At 35.3% G+C, this 21,491-nt stretch overlaps 4 protein-coding genes across 5 annotated transcripts; 1 reads left to right on the top strand and 3 right to left on the bottom strand.

The window, feature by feature from the left end:
* Positions 1-2,376: 2,376 nt before the first annotated feature.
* LOC121236705 (transcription factor MYB120) lies at positions 2,377-4,892 on the top strand. The gene is made up of 3 exons (XM_041133134.1): positions 2,377-2,766; positions 3,111-3,953; positions 4,584-4,892. Exons 1-3 carry the CDS (start codon positions 2,377-2,379, stop codon positions 4,587-4,589), a joined length of 1,239 nt encoding a protein of 412 aa, XP_040989068.1. The 3' UTR covers positions 4,590-4,892.
* Positions 4,893-5,326: 434 nt separating this feature from the next.
* On the bottom strand, positions 5,327-7,905 carry LOC121236961 (autophagy-related protein 8C-like). 2 transcript variants are annotated; one of them, XM_041133486.1, is made up of 6 exons: positions 7,844-7,905; positions 7,663-7,749; positions 6,989-7,044; positions 6,822-6,874; positions 5,692-5,810; positions 5,327-5,600 (listed from the first exon to the last, which is right to left on the bottom strand). In XM_041133486.1, the coding sequence occupies exons 2-6, from the start codon at positions 7,697-7,699 to the stop codon at positions 5,506-5,508; spliced, it is 360 nt and encodes a 119-aa protein (XP_040989420.1). In that variant the 5' UTR covers positions 7,700-7,749; positions 7,844-7,905; the 3' UTR covers positions 5,327-5,505. The 2 variants fall into 2 exon arrangements, with proteins under 2 accessions (XP_040989420.1, XP_040989421.1); XM_041133487.1 differs by having other exon boundaries at positions 7,663-7,845.
* A 2,205-nt stretch (positions 7,906-10,110) lies between these two features.
* Positions 10,111-11,366, bottom strand: LOC121236960 (CASP-like protein 2D1). The gene is made up of 3 exons (XM_041133485.1): positions 10,901-11,366; positions 10,706-10,817; positions 10,111-10,548 (listed from the first exon to the last, which is right to left on the bottom strand). The coding sequence occupies exons 1-3, from the start codon at positions 11,089-11,091 to the stop codon at positions 10,285-10,287; spliced, it is 567 nt and encodes a 188-aa protein (XP_040989419.1). The 5' UTR covers positions 11,092-11,366; the 3' UTR covers positions 10,111-10,284.
* A 556-nt stretch (positions 11,367-11,922) lies between these two features.
* On the bottom strand, positions 11,923-16,376 carry LOC121236958 (probable beta-1,3-galactosyltransferase 2). The gene is made up of 11 exons (XM_041133484.1): positions 15,914-16,376; positions 15,254-15,350; positions 15,002-15,066; positions 14,709-14,920; positions 14,553-14,616; positions 13,977-14,049; positions 13,723-13,843; positions 13,122-13,209; positions 12,921-13,046; positions 12,731-12,840; positions 11,923-12,440 (listed from the first exon to the last, which is right to left on the bottom strand). Exons 1-11 carry the CDS (start codon positions 16,024-16,026, stop codon positions 12,292-12,294), a joined length of 1,218 nt encoding a protein of 405 aa, XP_040989418.1. The 5' UTR covers positions 16,027-16,376; the 3' UTR covers positions 11,923-12,291.
* Between the last annotated feature and the right edge of the window lie 5,115 nt (positions 16,377-21,491).

The raw sequence follows: 21,491 nt of genomic DNA, 5'->3' as shown, positions 1-21,491 counted from the left end.
ATTACAGTTTAATTGTGCTCAAGGATTTATTGAAATTCATATTAAAGTGTTACACTCACAAAGAAATCTCACAAAAATAAATCTACAAATATGATTTCATATGATATATTAGATCTATTATATAATTAATAAAAATAATTTTATAATATAATGTACCACATTAAACGACGTTAGTTTGTAAATTCAATTTTATATAAAAAAAATTGTAATTAAATAATTTCTCTTCACGTAAATGGGTTGAAGTATGATGAACTATTTATCACCCTTTTCATTATTATCTGTCTGCCTTTTTTTTTTTTTTTTTTGACACATAATTCAAAAGTGTATTTTATTTGGACAAGATCACAATGATGATTTGGGAGGGTAAATAGTGGGGAAATTTTGACCAAGTCATGAGCTTTGCCAAATCAAGCAATATGCATGTTGTCTGCTGAGTAAAGTCCGGATGCATATATAGGTTTTTTTTTTTTTTCTGTGACCTTTATAACTTACGCGCATGCATTTGTGTACATTGGCAATTTACAACTAAAAGTTGTTTGATTTTCGTAATTTTCTTTCCCTGCTGAGTCTTCTAAATATAATCTTGTAACTGCGTTAGAATCTTCTTTACTAAGACCCATCTTGCCCTTCACTTCAACTCAGCTACAACTTCCTAGCCAATATAACATTAATCATATAAAAAAAAAATCCTCATCACTGCTATTTACTACCATACGCCTCACTCTATAAAAACAACCCCACACTCTATAAAAAAAAAATTGTAGATATAGAGTGTGAAAGTGAATAGTGACTGATGTATACCATTACTCAATCATAAAATTGTAGAATTTGGAATGAATGTATTTGGACCATTTATTAGTAGAATTATTTTATTTTTATGTGTAGAGTATATCATCTATATTATTTAAATGATAAGATTTTATTTATAAGATTTAAATTTTAAAATTTATCTTTTAAATCAAATTATATCGTAAGCAGTGTGTATAAGGATAACAATACTATTCTTTATTACGAATGTATTAATGAATCTAATTAGGTTTACATCCAAGGATGCAGGATTTGACCTAAAATGGCCCAAAAAAGGAAGATTTATATGCATCCTTAAAGGGAACAAAGCATCAAACTCAAAATAGATCGTCTGAACTGAAAAAGCCTCTTTGGTATAAAGTCGTGTCTTGTCCGTCTCCAACCGATACGCCATTCAGTACAAGGCCAAAACCACCATGTCCTTTCACTTTCTTTACCACTCTGAAACTGTAAAATTCTATATAGTTTTTTCTATAAACTTAAATACATGAAAAAGTGACTCATTTCATATATCAGTTTTTGTAAAATTTAACCTATTACGTCGAGTTATGTTATTTTATGAATTTATTTTTATGTAATTATTTTATGACTAATGTATTTCTCTAATAATAATAATACACTTACAATTTCTTCTACTTTTTTTTTTATGACTCATTTTTATATGGAGGACAGGTAAAGTTTAAAATTTAACTAAATGAAATTTAATTATTTTTAATATAATGGCACTATTGCATTAGCTAGTTATAAGATGATTAAAAAAAAAAAGAAATTATATAAATAATATCATTATTGATCACGAAATTCCCACAGCTACCATGAAGGTTCTCTTTCTAGATTGAAGTGTAATAGATAAATAAATAAATAAAATAAAGGCTGTATCCACTCGATGAGAGCAAATGAAAGCTAAGACAACAGCTAAAAGGTGCTGTCATTAAGAAAGAAGAAAAAGGGCCTAAAGCAAAGAGGGTAAACATAAAAGCGCCTAAAATGGAACACCACGAGGTTGGAGAAGTATCCGGAAGCGCAATACTTGCTCCCCCCCCCCCCCCCCCCCCCCCCCCCCCCCCCCTCTCAATTGCTCTCACTCCCCCACAACCCCATCTTTTGTGCGTCCCAGTCTCGGACAGACCCTCCATCTCCATCTCCATCTCCATCTCCATCCTCGTTCTCAACTCCACAATCTAACACCAACACCATTGCAGCCTGATCTCCCTCTCTGGGTCCTGTCTTTCTCTTAAAAACCCAGAAACCCCTGAGCTCGCATTCTTGCATCCTTCAAGACCGGCAATCTCCCACCCGCGAATCCAACAAAGAAAGTACATTTGAAAGGTTCCAAATTCATCTAGCTTTTAGAGTCATATAGAACAAAAGTAATTTACAACAAGAACAAAAAGAAAAGAAGGCATTTTGGAAAGCAGATCAAGAGGGCCCGCCCGAATCTCAAGCAGCGCAGATTCATACAGATATATATTATATAAGCAAAAAATAATAGAGCAACTAATTGAGATATAATTCAGCGTCCTATAAACCAAGCCGTGTTTGGCCGCTGGGAGAATTTAGTTGGCAGTAATGATAGCCAGCGGCGGCGGCGGTAAAAACAACGACAATGTCAACAACACCGGCGGTCAGAGCGATGGAGGTGGTTCCACGGGATCGAGTGCCGGGGCAGGTGGGGCCGAGGGTAGTGGAGGTGGAGGAGGGATCGCCCTGAAAAAGGGCCCGTGGACGGCGGTGGAGGACGCGATTCTCACAGAATACGTGAGGAAGTACGGGGAAGGGAACTGGAACGCTGTGCAGAGGAACTCCGGGCTCGCCCGCTGCGGCAAGAGCTGTAGGCTCCGATGGGCTAACCACCTCAGGCCCAATCTCAAGAAAGGTGCCTTCTCCCCCGAAGAGGAGCGACTCATTCTTCAGCTCCACGCTAAGTATGGCAACAAATGGGCTCGTATGGCCTCTCAGGTACATATACAACCATGCTTTTGTAATTTTTCTTTTTTTTTTTGAGATTCTGCTGATTCTGCTGATTTTTGTTTGGTGTATGAGTTGAATATTTATAACCTGAACTCTAAATCATGTATTTTTTTGTTAGATTTTGTCCGCTTCAAAATACTAGTTGGGCTAAATTTTGTGCTACAAGTATGCTTTTAGAGCATAAGTCTGGATGTTTGTGTTTCTTTTTCTCTGTTCATGTCATAGAACATATGTTTGGATGTTTTTTAAGAACAAGATGTTGCCTGGTTTTTATGACTGAACAAATGTTGGCCTCTGTTATCTTCTGCATTGACATAAAAGTGTGCATGCAGTTACCTGGACGAACAGACAACGAAATCAAGAACTACTGGAACACCAGGGTGAAGCGGCGCCTGCGGCAAGGCCTCCCGCTCTATCCACACGACATTCAACCATCCTCCAACTCCCAATCCCAATCCCAACCAAACACTCCGACCATCCACACTCCTTCAGCTCCAACCACACCTACCACCCCAACCAACTCAACCTTCCATTTCCACTCCCACCACCACCCTTCTTTCACTCTCTCCCCGACCCCACCGCCCCACTCTCCCCTCTCCCCTTCTCACCAATCCCTCTCCCCACAACCCTTCAACGCCAGCACCATCACCCCCTCCTCCTTCACCTTCCAACGGCCCCCTCCGATCCTAGGCACTCCCATTCGCTTCAAGCGCTACCGTGACTCAACCGGTTTCTCGCTACCCATGGCGTCAACGACACAAAGTAATACCAGTCCTCTGGGCCAGCATGCATTGACCCAGTTGCCTGATATTACTTCCTTTCAGTTCCCAATGACTTTTAGCGACAGTTCGCCTCAGCTTCTGAGGACCAGCCAGTCAGAACTGCACCAACTGGTGTCGCCGGGCTCTGCTTATTCTCTTAAGCAGGAACTCCCTTCAATCCAATTATCATCGCATTCTCCTCAGGCCGGGATGTCGGAGTTTACCATTGACGCAAAGTTTAATGCGGCTGCCAGTCAGGGCAGCGGTAATGGGTTGTTGGAGGACATGTTGGAGGAGGCTCAGGCATTGGCAGCGTCCAGCCACGGTTTGATGACACAAAGTTTTTTGGAAGAAAAGCGTGTGTTTGAGGGTTCAAGCATTGGGAGGGTTCCAATTCAATTTCTTCCTCTCCGGGTGAGTTCTCTTTATAATTTGCTTAAGCTGTTCCTAATTATATATCAGCATCTATCTCTTTGTGAGTAAACATCGAACTAGTGTATGTCATATTGTGGGTGATTGGTGTATGATTGTTGCGGCTATAAGAATTTTGATGCATTGGTTCTGTTTACAAAGTGCTCTTTCTCTTGATATGCCTGTGTCCAAGCTTAAGATAATTTAGAAACATTAATTCCGGTTTTAATGCTTTCAGTTGCATTTACTGCCTTCTCTGTTCTGTGCGCTTTAAATTTATCACGCCATTTCATAAACTCCTTCACTTATACTCTCAATTTGATTTGATGCTTATGAATTCAGGAATAAATATATATTGGAAAAGATTTGAGTACAAAAAAACTAACTTTCTTCCAGATTCATTTTCCTCTGTGCCCCAATATCACCAAATCATCCTCATCATTAGGGTAAGATCAAGTAATCTCATTATTTTGGGATTTCAGGACTTAAGCAGAATATGAAGGTAGGGTAGATTAAGCAAATTAGTCAAATAAATTCAAACTTGCTCCTCCGGTATATATATATATATATATATATATATATATATATAAATATAAGTACTGCCTCTTGTTTAACACGTTAATTCGTTTGCAGGAGTGAAACCACAGGCAGAATCAGGAGTTCTGTTAAACTCCATGCAGGAAGACTTGTCGAAATTGTTCAATGTTATGCCTTCCAACATTCAAGTCCCGGATTGGTACAGTGATAGTGGAGAAATCTCCAATGGCCAATCTTCAGGTGTAACAGACGATAATATCGGGATCGACATGCAACATATAGCTTCGATTTTTCCTGTTGCTGCTTCAACAGACCACAGTAGAACCCCTGGCTCCTGCACTTGGGACAACTTGCCTGGAATTTGCTAGGGATGATGGTTCAACTGAATTAATGGTGGTAATAATAATAATAATAAAATAAAAAGCTTCAAAGTCATTAATGCGGGTGTTCTTGTTTGATATTTCTTCTTTTCAAAAAGAAAAAAAAAAAGGGTTTTCGATGGATTTTTTTTATTAGTTATTATTATTATTTTTCATTCTTTTGAACTTGAAAACATGGGAAGGCCAATGAGCAAATATCATTGGTGTCAAGTTTCCTCAGATTAGTGCATTCTGTAAACAATTTGGAACAGCAATACGATGGTGCAAGTTTGATCGTGAAAAGAATTCATGTCCACCTTAATAAAGCACTAATTGAGAGCATCGTATTTATCCTCTGAGCAGTTTAACTTGATCATACCAATACGAATACAGTCGGAATTCTCATGACATTACTGGCCTGGAAAGGCATTTCTGATGATTTGCAAGAGAAATAAAAAAAAAAAAAAAAAGAGTACAAAATAGTCCAAGGATAAACCAGATTATATTTACTGTACGGTTTCCATAGAGTCGAAGCGTGTTTTAAGAGATGTCCTCGAAAGTTTCGGAGGCACAAATTAGAGCTGACAGCAAAGAATATACAAGATCCCGAGCTGCTTCTTCAAACATTACTTACATGATATAATTCAGCTTGACAGCACTCAGAATGTTCCAAAAGTGTTCTCGCCACTATAGGTCATGTAAAGGAAACCATCCTCGTCTCTGTTTTCCTCGTAAATAGCAGACATCATGGCAGCTGCAATAAAAGAAATATAAATCAATCAATAAATGAGCCAAATTACAAGAATACATATAGTAGATGCCACCCTAACAAAAGAATTTCTCACCGGTTGGCGGCAAGATGTTCTTAACAAAGATAAATATAGCCTTCTCAGCGCTGAGTTTTATCCTCTTCCGGACCACATATACAAATTGCCCAACAGTCAGATCAGCAGGAACTAGATACCTGCATTCATCAGAAAAAAAACTAACATTCACCATCTACAATGTGAAAACTACATCCTTTTCATGCTGACTGTATAGAGTCATGCGCAAGAATTTGTGCCCCACACGTAAAACTTACAGGTCCACAATATTTTATATGTTCAAATATCAAATAACATTGTAAGGTCCCACCGGAATTGGCTTAAAATCATAACAGAGATATTTATTTTGACACCCAGAAGCATATAGCATACCCACTGACAATAGAATAAGACACCAATTGAACTCTATGTACTTCACAGATGTGTCTCACTCCTCTCTCTCTGTTAGGCTAGTTATCTTTCTTTTTTTGAACATTTACTGGAGGGCTTTTACTGGTGATAGCACCAGGCAAGCCACCGAGCTTTTGCAGAAAAAAGCTGGGGATTCTTTTTCTTTTCTTTTTTCTGTGGGTTGGACTGGGGGCAGTGAAACCTTCACAAGTCATACACCCTAAAATATTTAACTACCAAAAAATGAAGTCACTTCAGAGAGACTGTAATAACTAGTGATTACTACAGGTCCATTTCCTACAAATGTAAATGAACAATACAGACTCAACAAAGCAAGCCCAGATATGATTTTCTTATCGAGAAGGAGGAATATAGATCTGACGGTTGATGTGGTTTCTCACAAACTGATATGACTTGATGTGATTTGTCAGATTATAAAGTTACTTTTTATTGTAAAGTAGATCTAAAAGATCACGTGAAGATGCATCAATTTGTGGGATTAATTTTGTATAATCTTTTTGTGGCTGTAGCACTCCTCAAAGAAAAATAGCATCAAACCGAGAGAATTCAAGTTCAGGTAATGCACTTGCAATGAAAAAAAAGAAAAAAGGCAGCACCTGTATAGGTGATTGGCACGCTAATAGGCATTAAAAAGGTAGGTTTAACAACCAATCCACACACAACAGCAGAACATAGCAAACTACCGAAATTGGAACGAGAACAATTAATGAACATAAAAAAGATTAAAATAAAAAACTAACTTCTTCTTGTCAATGTCAGGTATGTCACTACGATCAGCCTTCTCCACAATAACCTACATAGCACAAGAAAATCTATCATCCATGGAAAGAATAACTGAAGATATACATTACGTTTAATGGTTCCACTATATAGACATGTTCTCGAAAATGAGATATGGACTTTATACCGGTATTCTATCAGGATACTTCTCCCTGATTCGAGCAGCTTCTGCCTGCCTCCTTTCTGGCATGCAGACAAAAATGCAACATATTCGTAACAAATCAGTATATGAGTAAGTTTTGTGGAGAATCTATCTCTAAACGGCCCTTAATAAGTCGTGCACAAAATATGGACTTTCAAACCCACCAATCACCGACATCACAACTAACGAGATAAATTGGAGAAGAGAATTTGGAACGCCTGAGAAGGGTAATTATGAAACTAAAACTAGATCACGGCACAAGACTATAACTTGTTGATTCACGTTTACAAACGCCATCATTCCATCAAACATCACGCATATATGGTTCCACAAGTATGGCTATTCTCCACAAGTTCCATGAACCAAATAAACTAGGCACTTCTTCTAAGTTACATATACAAAACACCAAATATCCGAATCAAATTAAAATGTACACAAGAAAAGGGGAAAAAATCACAATTTGTATACAAGAAAAAACAACGAAAAAAAATTGGGAATTAATAGAGATATTTCATGGCTTCTATTTCAACCCAATACGCAATAGAACCTCGATCATTTTACAATCCGAGATCACACAACAAAGAATTAAACAGCATCAACTGCAATTGTATAAAAAAGCAGATGACACCCAGAGAGAGAGAGAGAGAGAGAGAGAGAACCGAGGGGATGTTCGAGCTTGAAGCAACATTTGGCCATGGCTTGGAGCTCTGTCTCTCTCTCTCTCTCGGTGCTATAGCTTTACGACACTGCTGAGTTTCAATTACAGAAAAAGGGGGAGAAAGTAGTTAGGGTTTTGAAAACTATGCAAAAATGGAATGTGCGCGTACAAGATTCACTCACGTTTCCTCGTTGTACCAGCAAGCACGCGATTCATCAGAGAAAGGCAGCAAGCACGCATCTACGCTGTCGTTTCAAGAAGGGAAAGGAAAAAGAGAACTAGCGGGCCTTCTCACATTCTTGTAAGCCCACATTAGGTAGAGGCTTGAGGTCAGTTATTTCTAAGCTAACTTGCTAAGGCCCGGTAAATTAGTATTGAAGCCCGTTTTGGCAAGGACTGGCTAAAAATTAGGGCCGGTTTGGATGGCCCAAACTATGGCATGTACGGCTGATTTAATCTACCTATCCAAACGGTGAAAATAGAAAGATACATCTTATCTGTATCTCATCTTGATTTTTCAACGAATGCAATTAGTGTCTAACAGTAAACAGTGAAAAGCACTATCTTCTTCAGTGACCTACCGTCCTTTCTTTTTTCCAACCCTTTGAATTTATCTTCAGTTTACAGCAGTACCTCTATAGTAACGCTACATTTCCGCTACAAAATTTCATCTACCTACAGTAACATTTATTATCTATTAAATCTTTTTATTTTATTGTAATATATAATGAGAAAACATATTTCAAATTTTATAAAATATAGTATAATAAATAAGTCATAAAATAATTTCGTTTAACAAAAAATGCGTTCATATTTAGAAATATTGAAATAATCATGACCAACTACAAAAAAATATATTTTGAAAAAGTCAAAATATTTATGGGTTTTTAAACTAATAATAGATATTATTTATTTTTAATATATTCATAATTTTTTCCACCCAATAATTAAAAATACTTTTCAATAATTAGCAGGACCCAATGAACCACTACTTTATCAAATTCTCAAAAAGTTAAAATTATCACATCTCATCTTACTATCTAAACGTACACTTTTTTACAAACAATCTTATTTCATTTTAAGTCAAAAATCTCACTACTATTCAAAATATCTCATTTCATCTCATCTTAACTGCGTAACCAAATGAGGCCTTAATCTCATCTAATGAGATTGAAACATTATTAAATATTGAATAATACTATATACAATTATGAGTTGTGCAAGTACCACACATTCATTTTAAAAAAGAATTGAGATCCACTATAAAATAATTAATTTTTTTATGTGAGTTTCATATTTACTCATTTTTTTCAAAAAGAGTGTGTGGCGCTTATACGCTCTATGACTGGAAGTATCATTTCTCTTAAATATTATTCGGTTTACATATATTTCTCTCCATGAATTAGTCATCTTATTCTTGCAGATAATCTAGAGTGGATCTTAATCCTTATTTGTATTATGACTGTAGACCATATTCATCCATACGTAAGATAATGTATACATCCTAGAAGAATAGACGGCAATATCAGTTAAAGCCGCCGCTCTATGACCCAAGTTTCATTAATAAAAATCTATAAAAAAAAAAATCATAAAACAGATTATTGTCGAAAATACAAGGGCATTAAACCGATGATAAGAAAAGATAATATAATGTTAATCCGTCATCATGTCAAAAGTAACCATAATAATAAATAGATTGAAAAAGGGGGAAAAGAGAGGCAGCTGGGTGTGCTGCTTTTTGTTGGTGTGGTAGGTGAGGTTGAGATGCAGGATTTCTCAACCCAAACCCTTACTTTTTGTTTTTGTTTTTGTTTTTGACAAGGTGGCTTGTGTGAGGTTGAAAGCATTCTAATTCTTGCCACATTTCAAAGCTACAAACACCGAAGTGATTGAGAGCACTTTTGAAACTTAAAAAGATATTATAGAAATAGTTTGACACATAACGGGATAGTCCCATTTGGATTGAGAGTTGAGATGAAAATTAAAAATTAAATAAAATATTATTAAAATATTAATTTTTTATATTATTATTGTTTTGATATTTGAAAAAAATTGAATTATTTATTATATTTTGTGTGAAAATTTAAAAAAATTGTAATGATGAAATGAGTTGTGATCACTTCTAAATCCAAACAGGTCCTTATTTTTTTTTAATTTTTTCTGAAAGATTCAGGAAACTATATGAAGTTCTCAAGAGGGTGAGAACATGAGCAACACCACAGTACATTAACATGTCTAAACCGAGGTATTCCTGCACCATCCAATCTGGAATTCCCAAGAACTTCTCGACGCAACTGCTCAGCATAAAAAGAAATTTTCATTGCAGCCAGGGGCACCTAACCAACTTGACTAATCCATCAGCAACGAAATTCCCTTCTCTGCAAGTATGCTGAACAGGGAAGCCAATGAAATTAAAAACCAATGGACAATAAGTAGTGCAGAATCAGGATCACACAATAACGAGTTTGTTTATTATTTCTTCAACAACAAGAGATCAGTTTGGCATTGTTTCTGAATATCACACTAATTATTTCATTACAAAGAAACATATATGTATATAGTATCCATTGGAAATCCAGCTGTTCTAAGAGCCGAGTGCCCAAGAAAACCACTCAAAGGAGTATTAAGCTATTTCTTCTTCCGCCTCTTTAGAAGGGAGGGAAGGAGGCTCAAACATGATAAAAGTCCTATAAGCTGAGATTATAGCGAGAACAATGAAGCACCAAAGAGCCAAGGCATGGAGAATTAAAGCTAGCTTCATTCTACTGCAAAACCTTCCGTAGGAACTACAGGCTTCACTCCATGTGATTTCTGTGTCACCATTGTAGGCTAAGTACAGTATCTCCAACACTGCTGCCCCGGATGTGACTAATAAGTAAGCTACAATCTGCACCAGAAAAAGAATTGCGAAAGAAAATTGCAATTAGAACCTTTTTTGAAGATTTCGATGTTTATTTTTTCTTCAATCTGCATGGAATATTTTAAAATGCCAAAATTTATGTAGGAATAAAGAAATTCCGTGAATGGAGAGGAGGTAATTAAACCTGGTCGGAGACAAAGAAGAGCCAAGCTTTCGCTACCAAGCCTCTGACCCACAAGGAAATAGCAGCAATAAAAGAATAACAAGCACAAATAGCACTGATGCAAACCATGTACCTGAATAACATAACTCCATTAGAAAGATGGAACAAAGAAAACATGGTAAATTATGGGAATATATACTTTGAAGTATTCCTTACTGGAGGCCGACAATATTGCTGAACTCCAGTTTCCCATAGCTGCTATTATCCTGCCGATTTGTCACAGTCAGCCAGATGGTTGCAGCACTAAGAGGAATTGCACAGACTCTAAGAGAACAGTCTAGGAACTTAAGCTTTGGGAGGCCTTCGTCAATGGAGTTGGGTGCATTGGCGTTAAGATCTGATCTCATTATTGAATATAAAGAAGTCCACTCCACTTATTTTAACACTAAAAAGAACCTGAGGGCAAGAAGAGAGATGAGGATGTTGTTAAACTGAAATGGCGTTGTGGGGATAAGTCTAATCCTCCTCAGGCGTGGAAGAGAGAGAGTGGGAAGCGTGATAAGTGGTGGGGGCTTGCTTTTTCAGTCTAGGAATGATGGTATTTTTTGTTGGGATTGTCTGGCCGAACTGCACGATTGATTCCACATATATAGCTTCAAGATTCGCTTTTTAGCGATTCAAGACTCAAAAATAATCAAAGAGAAGGCAGGGCTAAGTTTCGAAAACTACTATTCCTCAAATGGTTTTTGTCATCATCTAGACTCAACCCAGCAAAACTAGGCATGAATTAGTTGGTACAGGGCAACCATTTCACTCAGATTTTGGGTTTTGTAAGGTGGCCATGGGAACTCTAGAAATCTTGCTGGGAGTTGGTGAGGATTATATTTTCTTAACCTTTTCTTAAACATGTTACCAAACCCTTCATAAAATACCAGGAGAACGTTTTTATAGTCAAGATTTGTAAGGCCACGGCGGATGGTGGCATCGGTTAAAAAAGCTTCTGCATCGTTTATATTTAATGACACTAGCAAGATACACAGTCGCTTGAGAATAGATTTATTTTATTTTATATAATTAACAAACTGGATTAGCTCGAAAGTCCATTCTTCGATTGAGTCATGGGAGTCAAATTACCGGAAATGCAATCACGACTTGCTTGGTGAATCTTCACTTTCAGCATCAGGGAAAGGGGACAAAAGCCACCAAAATTATAAGCAGGGGACAAAAGCCATCAAAACTACAAACAGAAAATTCCCTAATAAATTTAGCGACAGGCGGCAGATGATATCCCAAGTAGATATTTATTATGGAACTACATCGGCCATGTCAAACTTACAAATTGGCCCTCCACGCAATTAAAGAATGTACATTCTCTCTTTTAGTTTTGCTATTGGATCTCTCTCATAATCTAAAAATGGAGTAGAATCCAGGAAAAAGAAAACAACTTCCTTACACACAACCACAAAACCCCCCCCCCCCCCCCCCCCCCCCCCCCCCCCGCGGGGGCTATCTGTCCATCTCATTTGCATCTTTGAGTAGCAAACATTTTCTGAAAAGACTCATGCCATGCATTTGCTTCGTCCCGAGTTTGGAAGAACTGTCATCTGTTATAACTCTGCATTCCACAAAGCGTTCTCACCTTCTCCACACCGCCGGTGAACCTCCTTGATCCTCTCAACAGACTTGCAAATTCCACTGCAGCTCCAATCAAATGAAGCAACACAAATGTTGCCTGCCTGAGCTTTCCACTCGCAATCTGTGGTGATAATTAGCAACAAGAAACTTTTTTAAGTTAAATATTCTGCAAGAAATGTTTCTTCAATCTTGTAAAACATGATGCACACACAAGCAAGCAGTCAAACACATGCACACAAATGCCATTCTGAACGCATGATACATAATGATAGAGCTATTGCTAAGTCGGATGCTTGTTACCTCCACCTGTTTATCAAAACTAACAAAACAATTTTCATAGAAATTGATGCACACACATGCACGCATTCCCACATTTATAGACTTAATAGATGCACATATTTATGTAATTACCAGGTGGTGTACCGCAACATAATCTCCGGTCATCAATATGCTCTACATCCAATCCAATGAACCATGAACCCATGGAAACATCTTCATTAGCGTACTTGTGTAGCACATGCCTAGATGATAGTCATTCCGAGAGAAACAAGTTAGGTAGATGGACTTCGGACGAAAAGATTAGCAACACATCGGAACTTACTGGTTGATTGATATATAAGTTGCCAAATCTTTTGAAATAGCATATAGCTGCCCCGTAGCATGACGGAAATACTTGTTTCCCTCCTCACCAAATTTCCAATACTCAGGTTCATGATATCTCACACCCCTGTTGATAATGTACCATGAAATAATTATTTTAAGTTTTAAATGACTAACCATCCAAACAAACATCAAGACTCACTTTTGAGCAAGGACTGGACCAGATTTCATGCATCCAATATACACCCTGGGATTTGACTGATGTCTAGCCAAAGTTGCTCCAAGTGTTGCTGCAAAACATGATTTGATGTAAGAAAATGTGTTCAAACACAGAAACCAAGATTTTACACGGTGATAATCAAGACCATAAGGACAGGAACATCTAGCAGCTTCATGAACAAACTTAATATTTCAATTGCATTCTAAGAAAGGATGATTTTGTCCTGAGAAAATCCTTAACTTTGATGAGTCCTTTTCAATTTCTATTCCAGCAACAAAACTATTTTGCTGTTATTGATGGCCATGCAAACACACCGCTTTACATCACAATATTGTCATTCTAAAGAGACTGAAAGGCTTTAATGTATAAACATGAATCTTTAGGCTACTTTCATAGATGCAAACCACACAGCAAAACTTCGATTAGCAGAAATACATGGACATTTTACTTCTACTCAAAACAATTAACACGAAAAAATAAAAATAAAACTAAGCACCATTCTGTACTTTTTTTAAGAAAAAAAAAATTTAATATTCTACATGTACAGCAACAGGGATAACTGGAAAATACATTGCTTCTTTACCTATATTTACATGTACATCATCATCAACTTTGACATAAAAATCTGCATCCCACAAAGCAACAGCAGTGGCAAAGTATATCTTCGTCTTGGCTGACAATTCTAGGTAACCTTCAACATGGTCCTGCTCCCATGAGAGTTTTATAGACAAAACATTGCAGTTAGCTGGTTCTTAAGCTCCAACAAGAACTGAAGACTTTAGTGTCAAACAGAAGATCAACAGGGACAGTTGAGAATAACAGAGAGAAGAGCACTACCAGCCTCAACAAATCCCCATGCCTTTTGTCCTCAGCTTCAATAGCTTTATCAAGGATACCACCTGATGTGGCACTATCAATAGAATGGGAAACGAGAGAGAATAAATCAAACTCCATCCGTTAAAATAACAAGAGTTTTGAATATGAGTGCTATTTGTGAATCAATAGCAACAAATTCCATCTGTTAAAATAGCAAGAGTTCCAAAATTGACGGTACTATATCTGAATCATTATTGATGTGAAAAATAGGAGGTAGATCATGTGACTATATGTGGTGATAGATCAGAGGACTTATGGACTCTTACAGGAACTTTAAAAAAACAAATAATTTATAGTTCTACTTTTTTTTTGCCAACACACCTCGTAGTTTCCACAATATCATTTTCACGAAAAAAGTTTCTTCAATCAGAGTGTTAAATCTATGCCATGATTGAGATGGTGATAAGGCAAAGAATCAAGTTTCATAATCTTCTTGATAGAAATACCATAAAGTTCATAAAAGCTTACGAAGAAAAAATGGACGAAAAAAAGAAGTGTATAGCCAAAACCATATTTACAATCATATTAAGTACCCACCTGTGACCTATGACAAACCGGATTACAATTCCCTTTTCTTCCTCGAGCTTCTTTCTTTTATCACCTGATTTCATATTAAAGTAAGGATTGATCAAATTCCATAAAAAATAATGCAAAAAAGAAAACTAACAAAATGTGGGTAAACAATCCACATACCTTGGGGCATCCAAGTCTCGCGTACTGAGTCTCTTCGTTTGCGGCTACTAAAAGCAGTATTGATGCCTATAACCATCAAGTATTTTCTTTTCCCTCTTGATTCAGAAATTTTAACATCCTCCGATATCTGAGAACTGATGTGAATTGATTCCTGTGCAGCCCTTGCAGCAGCTAATTCCATCTCCAAATTAGAGATTGTTTTATCCAATGCTCTGCATTTTGTATGCAGCCACAAGATTAAATTTCCAATATTTAATAGAAAACTATACATAAGAAGCTCGAAAATTGCTTACTGGATAGCATTGTGAGTCCTTGAAACTTCCCCTAGGATGTTCTTAGATTCATGCTTTCCATCCTTCTGACGAAAACCAAAGATGGCAAACATGTTAATAAGCCAAAAAACCTATTCATGAAGGTGCTGAAAAGCTAAAATAACCGCAAGCACAAAATTAAAACAGTAAAAACATAGTTGTCCTTGCTTAATTGTTGGCCGTAAGTAGATAGCAACAATAAAGTTGTCAGAGTATTTGAACAAATGTACTCACAATTCTTGACTCACAACCCTCTGAAACTAAATTTTGCTTTTCATCTTCAATCCTTGTTGTCCTTGATATACTTTTAACTTCGGGAACTATCCACATTCTGTAACCATAATAGTTAGTACTTGAATACATCTGAAAACAAAATCCAATATAAAACGATAAAAAAAATTATACACATGCGAAGAAACTCTAGTACACGGGGTGCGTATAGATCCCCGAAGTAATCAAGGAACAGAAATATCTCCTATGGTAACAGGTCATTCATACAAAGACAAGAAAGCAAATTTAAGCTCAGTGATTTTTTAATGCTTTCAAAAGAACGAATTTTCCTCTCCAAGTAGTCCTTATATAGCAAAGTATAGCTGCCTCCCAAGGAAGCTATTTTTTTTTTGGGTAATTAAAAGTATAAAGAACAAAAAAGAGCTTCCTTCGGACTAGAAAAGGAAGCTCTTTTTTATGCTTACCAAATAACACTGCCGAACCTCAAAAGCAAAAGAAAAAAATAACAACCTAGCTAAATCCATGACCAAAACCTAAAAATTAAAAAGATAAATGACAAGTTGGAGATAAACAAAGCTACCCACTTCACCAAATTTCAATTAAAGCTGCTAACTCAGAGAAAAGGTAACGAAATAAATTGCAAATTCAAATTAGAAGGAATACCTATCAGAGAATAACATCCCAGCACAGAAACATCCAATGCAAAGCAGCAGAGTCCATTTTCTAGATACCAAAGTCCTCGAAGCTGGCTCTACTCCTCTGGTCTTCCAAGACATTATGCTCTCTTTCCCCTTCTTTTTTACCCAATCAAAAGATAAAAATAACCAAACCCATTTCAAATCCCAAGTCAGCTTTCCCAGTTGATCTGGTTCAGACCAAAGCCACACAAACTCACAGCCTTGGACGCAGGTTATGCCTCGCTCTCGCTCCTAGTCTCTTGGATTTTCAGCTCCGTATGCTTGTCAGTCCGTATGTCTCTCTCGATTGTAGTTGCAGAGAAGGTGCTTTGCAAAACAAAAGTTACAGAGAAGGTGGGGGTGCCGGGTGCGTGGAATTAAGGTCGCCAAGGGAAAAAAAAAGAAGTAAAAGACGGTGGACACTAGACAGTGGCGTTGAATTCATGTAATGTTTCGGAAACTTGTAATATATTATCGACGCAATATCATGATATATTATAATATAATAATTTATAATTAAAATTTACAGCTCAAGGAGACACACTGCCCACTATGCACTATTTTCTTTAAGATAATTAAACTATCATTATCTCTTTATTGTTAATTTTGACGAATAACATTAATATTTTATTATTTTAAATCATTTTTTTTAATTTGTATCTTCAACCCAATTAGTTGATTTAACTTGTTTAATATGTTAGATTATAAATTAACTTTGTGAAGTTATTTGAAGTAGATTTTAATAAGCAGTCAATTACTGCATCGTATGATAATCAAAAGACAATAAAGAATTTCATAAAAAATAAATTTATAAATTTATAAATTTATATTATTTTATTTTTATGTGTCAAATTATAAAATTATTTTTGTATCTATTCTATTTCTTACAAGATTGTCTTTAATCTATATATGTGTGTGCGGGTGATGATCGGTTGCCCTCAAAAAGTGTCCTTAGTGCATTTTGCTTTTTTCTTAAATATTAAATAAAAAAATACATAAATTTATTAGTAGTAGCTTCTTTTTTTTTTTTTTTTTGAAATAATAGTAGCTTCTTTTTAACATTAAAAGAAAATGATAGGGATATTTTTGCGAGACAACTAGCATTTTTCATATTCATAAAAATAAAGGGTACACGTGGAGCACGTGGAAAGAACATGACTCAAATGATGGATTTTACAGGTCAGAAGCCCAACTTCCTACAGACTTGTGCATAATACATTGTATGTCCTTCAACCGTGGCCAATCTCATACTTTGAGTAGTGCTACTGTAAATGTGCACATATTATATATGCTCTGTGGTTGCTTCTCATCTTTTTATTTTTATTTTTTTATTTTTTATGCAGAGCGCACCAGACGGCTCTCTCTCTCATCGCCTTTCTCTCTTCTCGACTCTCTTTCTCTCATCAGATCTCTCTCTCATCGTCTCTCTCATCAGATCTCTCTCTCTCTCATCTTGGTCTCTCTCTCATCGTCACTCTCTCTCTCATCTCGACTCTCTCTATCATCAGCTCTCTCTCATCGTCTCTCTCTAATTTCGAATTGAAGAGATGTGTGGTTTAGATGATGCCACGTAAGGTGTGTAAAAATAGATGTTTCCAATATTTTTCCTAAACGATATTCTATTCCTTTCATCCCAATTTGCAAATTACTGTGAATTGCTTGGATTGAAAAATACTCTCAACTCATCTCATCTCATCATTATAATTTTTTCAAATTCGTACATAAAATATAATAAACAATTCAATTTTCTCAAATTTTAAATCAATAATAATATTAAAAAATAATATTCTAACAATATATTATTCAACTTTCAACTTTCATCTAAAATCATCTCCTCTTATCTTACTATCCAAACAGCTCCAAGTATTTTCTTCTCTCTCATCGATGGCCCATCTCATTCTTTGAATATATTCATCTAATCACGACGTACTTGATTCATGCTTCTACTTCTTGACTTAGGTGCGGTGTGGATAGTAAGATGAGACGTGATAGTTTTAGATGAAAGTTGAATGTTAAATAAAATATTATTATTATTTTAGAATTTAAAAAAGTTGAATTGCTTATTATATTTTGTGTAAAAATTTAAAAAAATTATAATAATAAGATGAGATGAGATGAAACATTTTCATTATCTAAACGGGACAAGTTTAGTTATCAATTTGTTGTAGCCATTGTATTATTCACGTGTTAAATATTTTTAAACTTTTTGAATCTTCTTAGCCTTCGTTTCATATTTTTTTGTTCATTATCGTAGTGGTCATAGAGTGCATAAATGAATGATAAAATTAAAATTTATCATGAGATTTACGTGATAAAATTAATTTTTTAATAGTATATCTCATTTTTTTTTTAAAAAGAATGCGCGATATTTATACAACTTATGATTATATCTGACATTACTCTTATAGAAATGCATGCGTAAGTCTAAGGTCATGTAACTCAACTGTACGTGCTTTGATCATTGATTTAAGTGTTTATTTTTATAGATGAAATGAGATGGGATTAATTGAGATTAAAATTAAAAGTTAAATAAAATATTGTTAGAATATATTTTTTTAATATTATTTTTATTTTGAAATTTAAAAAAATTGAATTGTTTATTTTATTTTGTATGATAATTTAAAAAATTTATAATGATGATACGAGATGAAATAAAATGAGTTGTGAAAATAAATGAAGTTTTGAAAGCCAGCCGGGGACCCAAATTCAGAAATTACTTACGTCACGATCATCATTATAAGGTAATCAAACAGTAAAGCGCAATCATGCCAATTTTTAAAAATCTCAAGGCAAAGTTTTGAATCCTAAAAATATCGAAGAAGATATCGTATATATAAGGCCGTCCTTAATGGTTAATATTTCTGTAGATTTCAAGATATCGGCCAATATGTTTTTTGTGACGAGATTCAATATTATTTTCATATATTCTGGATTTCCATATATAGAAAAAGTGGCCTTCATCGTGCGTAAATTAAAATAACTTAATTAGGTTCACTTGGAAGCTGCTTGCATTCATAAAAGAAAATATGGATGAGTCATCTAAGTATATTGCACGTCAATTAATATATAAAATAAATAATAAAATTTATATTTTTTTTATCAGTATAATAAATCTCTTAAATAAGTAAACATGATATTAAAATAAAATTTCTAAATTCAAACTTTAATTCTACTCTTTAACATGTTAAACTCACCGAATGAACATGCATATATATCCCTTATATCTTAAAAGTAGTTATAAGGAAATGAATAGCAATTAGTGTTTGACAAATTTTTTCTCCATTTTTTTCATTTATGCTCATGTCTTGCTTAGTTCTATTACGTTTTTGTCCATTTTAAAAAATTTGGTATTTTTCCCATTTTTTTTTAGTTTTGTTGGTTTGTGTCAGTACGTCAGTCATATTGGGTTACTGCTTCGTTTGTCTTCACAACCATTCTCATCTAATATAATCTAATCTCATTTAATCATTACAACTTTTCTAAATTCTCACACAAAATAGAATAAACAATTCAATATTTTCAAATCTCAAAACAAAAATAATATTAAAAAAATATATTCTAACAATATTTTATTCAACTTTCAACTTTTATCTCAACTTATCTGCGAAAACAAACGAGGCAATGGGTCATCTGTGTACGTTTAAGTGAGAGTTTATTTATCTTTTGGTGTAAATGGGTCAGATGTGGCAAAAACATTTTAAGCACATATATATTGCTTAAAAGGATGACAATGATGAAATTCCATATAAGTATAAATATATATATATATATATATATCTTCACCAATAATATTATATCACGGCTCTAGATATAATATTGATGTCATTGCTTCAAAGCAGGTATATGTTGTTCTTTTTAGTGAAAATTGAATTAATCTTAAATGTCATGCCTATTTAAGCTATATTTAGCTTTCACGGCCATTACTTGATTGCTTTTATGCTTCAATGCATTAAACTACTCACTAATCAGTTTTAAGTAAAAAATCATATTATTTTTGTCTTTTGTAGACATTACTAATTTCCAAAAAGAATTTCTCCCAAATAGGCAAACGTGCCTAGCATGTTGCTCCACTGCTAGTGTATATATATATATATATATATATATATATATATATATATATATATATCAGGCCTAAAGACAATATGGTCTCATTTGGATAGTGAGATGAGACGAAATAATTTTAAATGAAAGTTGAGAGTTAAATAAAATATTGTTAGAATATTATTTTCTAATATTATTATTGTTTTAAAATTTGAAAATGTTAAATTGTTTATTATATTTTATGTAAAAATTTGAAAAATTATAACAATGAGATAATATAAGATGAGTTCCAAACCGTTTATGTATCTAAACGAGACTTGTATCTACCGCACAGAAAATGGATTCTTTCTGGCCCATTCCCCAAGGCCCAACCATTTGTCTCAAGACAATTAAGTACATGAAGGCTAGAAACAACTAACTAGCCAAGCTCTCAGACATTCGGCTATTTTTTTTTTTGAATGGAACCAGGAGGCATGTCCTCCAATTTTATTCCTCCTCACTTAAGGTGGAAGAAACCTTGTTAATAAAGACTCCATAAGAAAAACAATATAAACAATAAGAGAAACAACAAGAAACTTTAGAACCTAACAACTCGAGGAAACAAACAACAAACTATAGACCCTTCCTAATATGCGGAATACCCAACTTATCAGTTCGAATTAAGCCTCGAAGAATGATCGGAAGCTCTACCATAGAATTCCGTAAGGCATTACATTCCCCTGACCTCAATCTTGCAAGGAAATCTGTAGGAGAGTCTCCTTCTCAGTACACATGTCGAATGGTGAAAGTCATCTCTCGTAACATCTGCATCAATTCTTCCCAGTTGTCTTCAAGATACCAAACAACACAAGAGCTTCTTTTGATCCAATTAACAACCGTGCTTGAATCCATTTCCAATTCCACTCTTGATAAACCCAATTGACAGACCTGTCTCACTCCATGAACAAGAGCCAAAAATTCTGTAGCAGTACTGGAACCGTGACCAATGGAAGCTGAAAATGTAGAAATTAGATGGCCCAAATGATTCTTAATGATCCCACCTACCCCTGCAATACCAGGATTTCCTCTACTACTCCCATCCACATTTAACTTCACCCAACCCTCCTTCGGTCTCTGCCATCTAACAAATTGCATCTATCTCCATCTCCTAACCTTACTCTTCACATTCAAAGCCTTTAGAATTTAATCATCACGCCGTGATAATGGCTTAATGGCTGAATTTTTTCACTTAGTTTCATGATCCAGAATTTGATACTTTGCCAAACCTCCTCTGCTGTTTCAAAATTTTCCTCCATCCGAGCTTTGCACCACCGAGACCAAAGCCTCCATGTAACTATAGAAGGAATAAGACCAATAAGTTGCCCCCTCGTCAAAGACTTTGAAGCATGATGAAACCAAGCTTGAACAATTTCTTTCCAGGAACCATATTGTTGTCGAAGCAAACCAACATGCACAACACATATTTTCCATGCCTTTCTAGCCACCTTTCTTGTCGCCAATACATGATCTAAATCCTCATAAGC

This window comes from Juglans microcarpa x Juglans regia, chromosome 6S (assembly GCF_004785595.1).
Source record: "Juglans microcarpa x Juglans regia isolate MS1-56 chromosome 6S, Jm3101_v1.0, whole genome shotgun sequence".
In the NCBI taxonomy this organism is placed as follows: Eukaryota; Viridiplantae; Streptophyta; class Magnoliopsida; order Fagales; family Juglandaceae; genus Juglans; species Juglans microcarpa x Juglans regia.
Note: the sequence above shows the minus strand (reverse complement) of the source record. Positions and strands in the feature narration are given on the sequence as shown.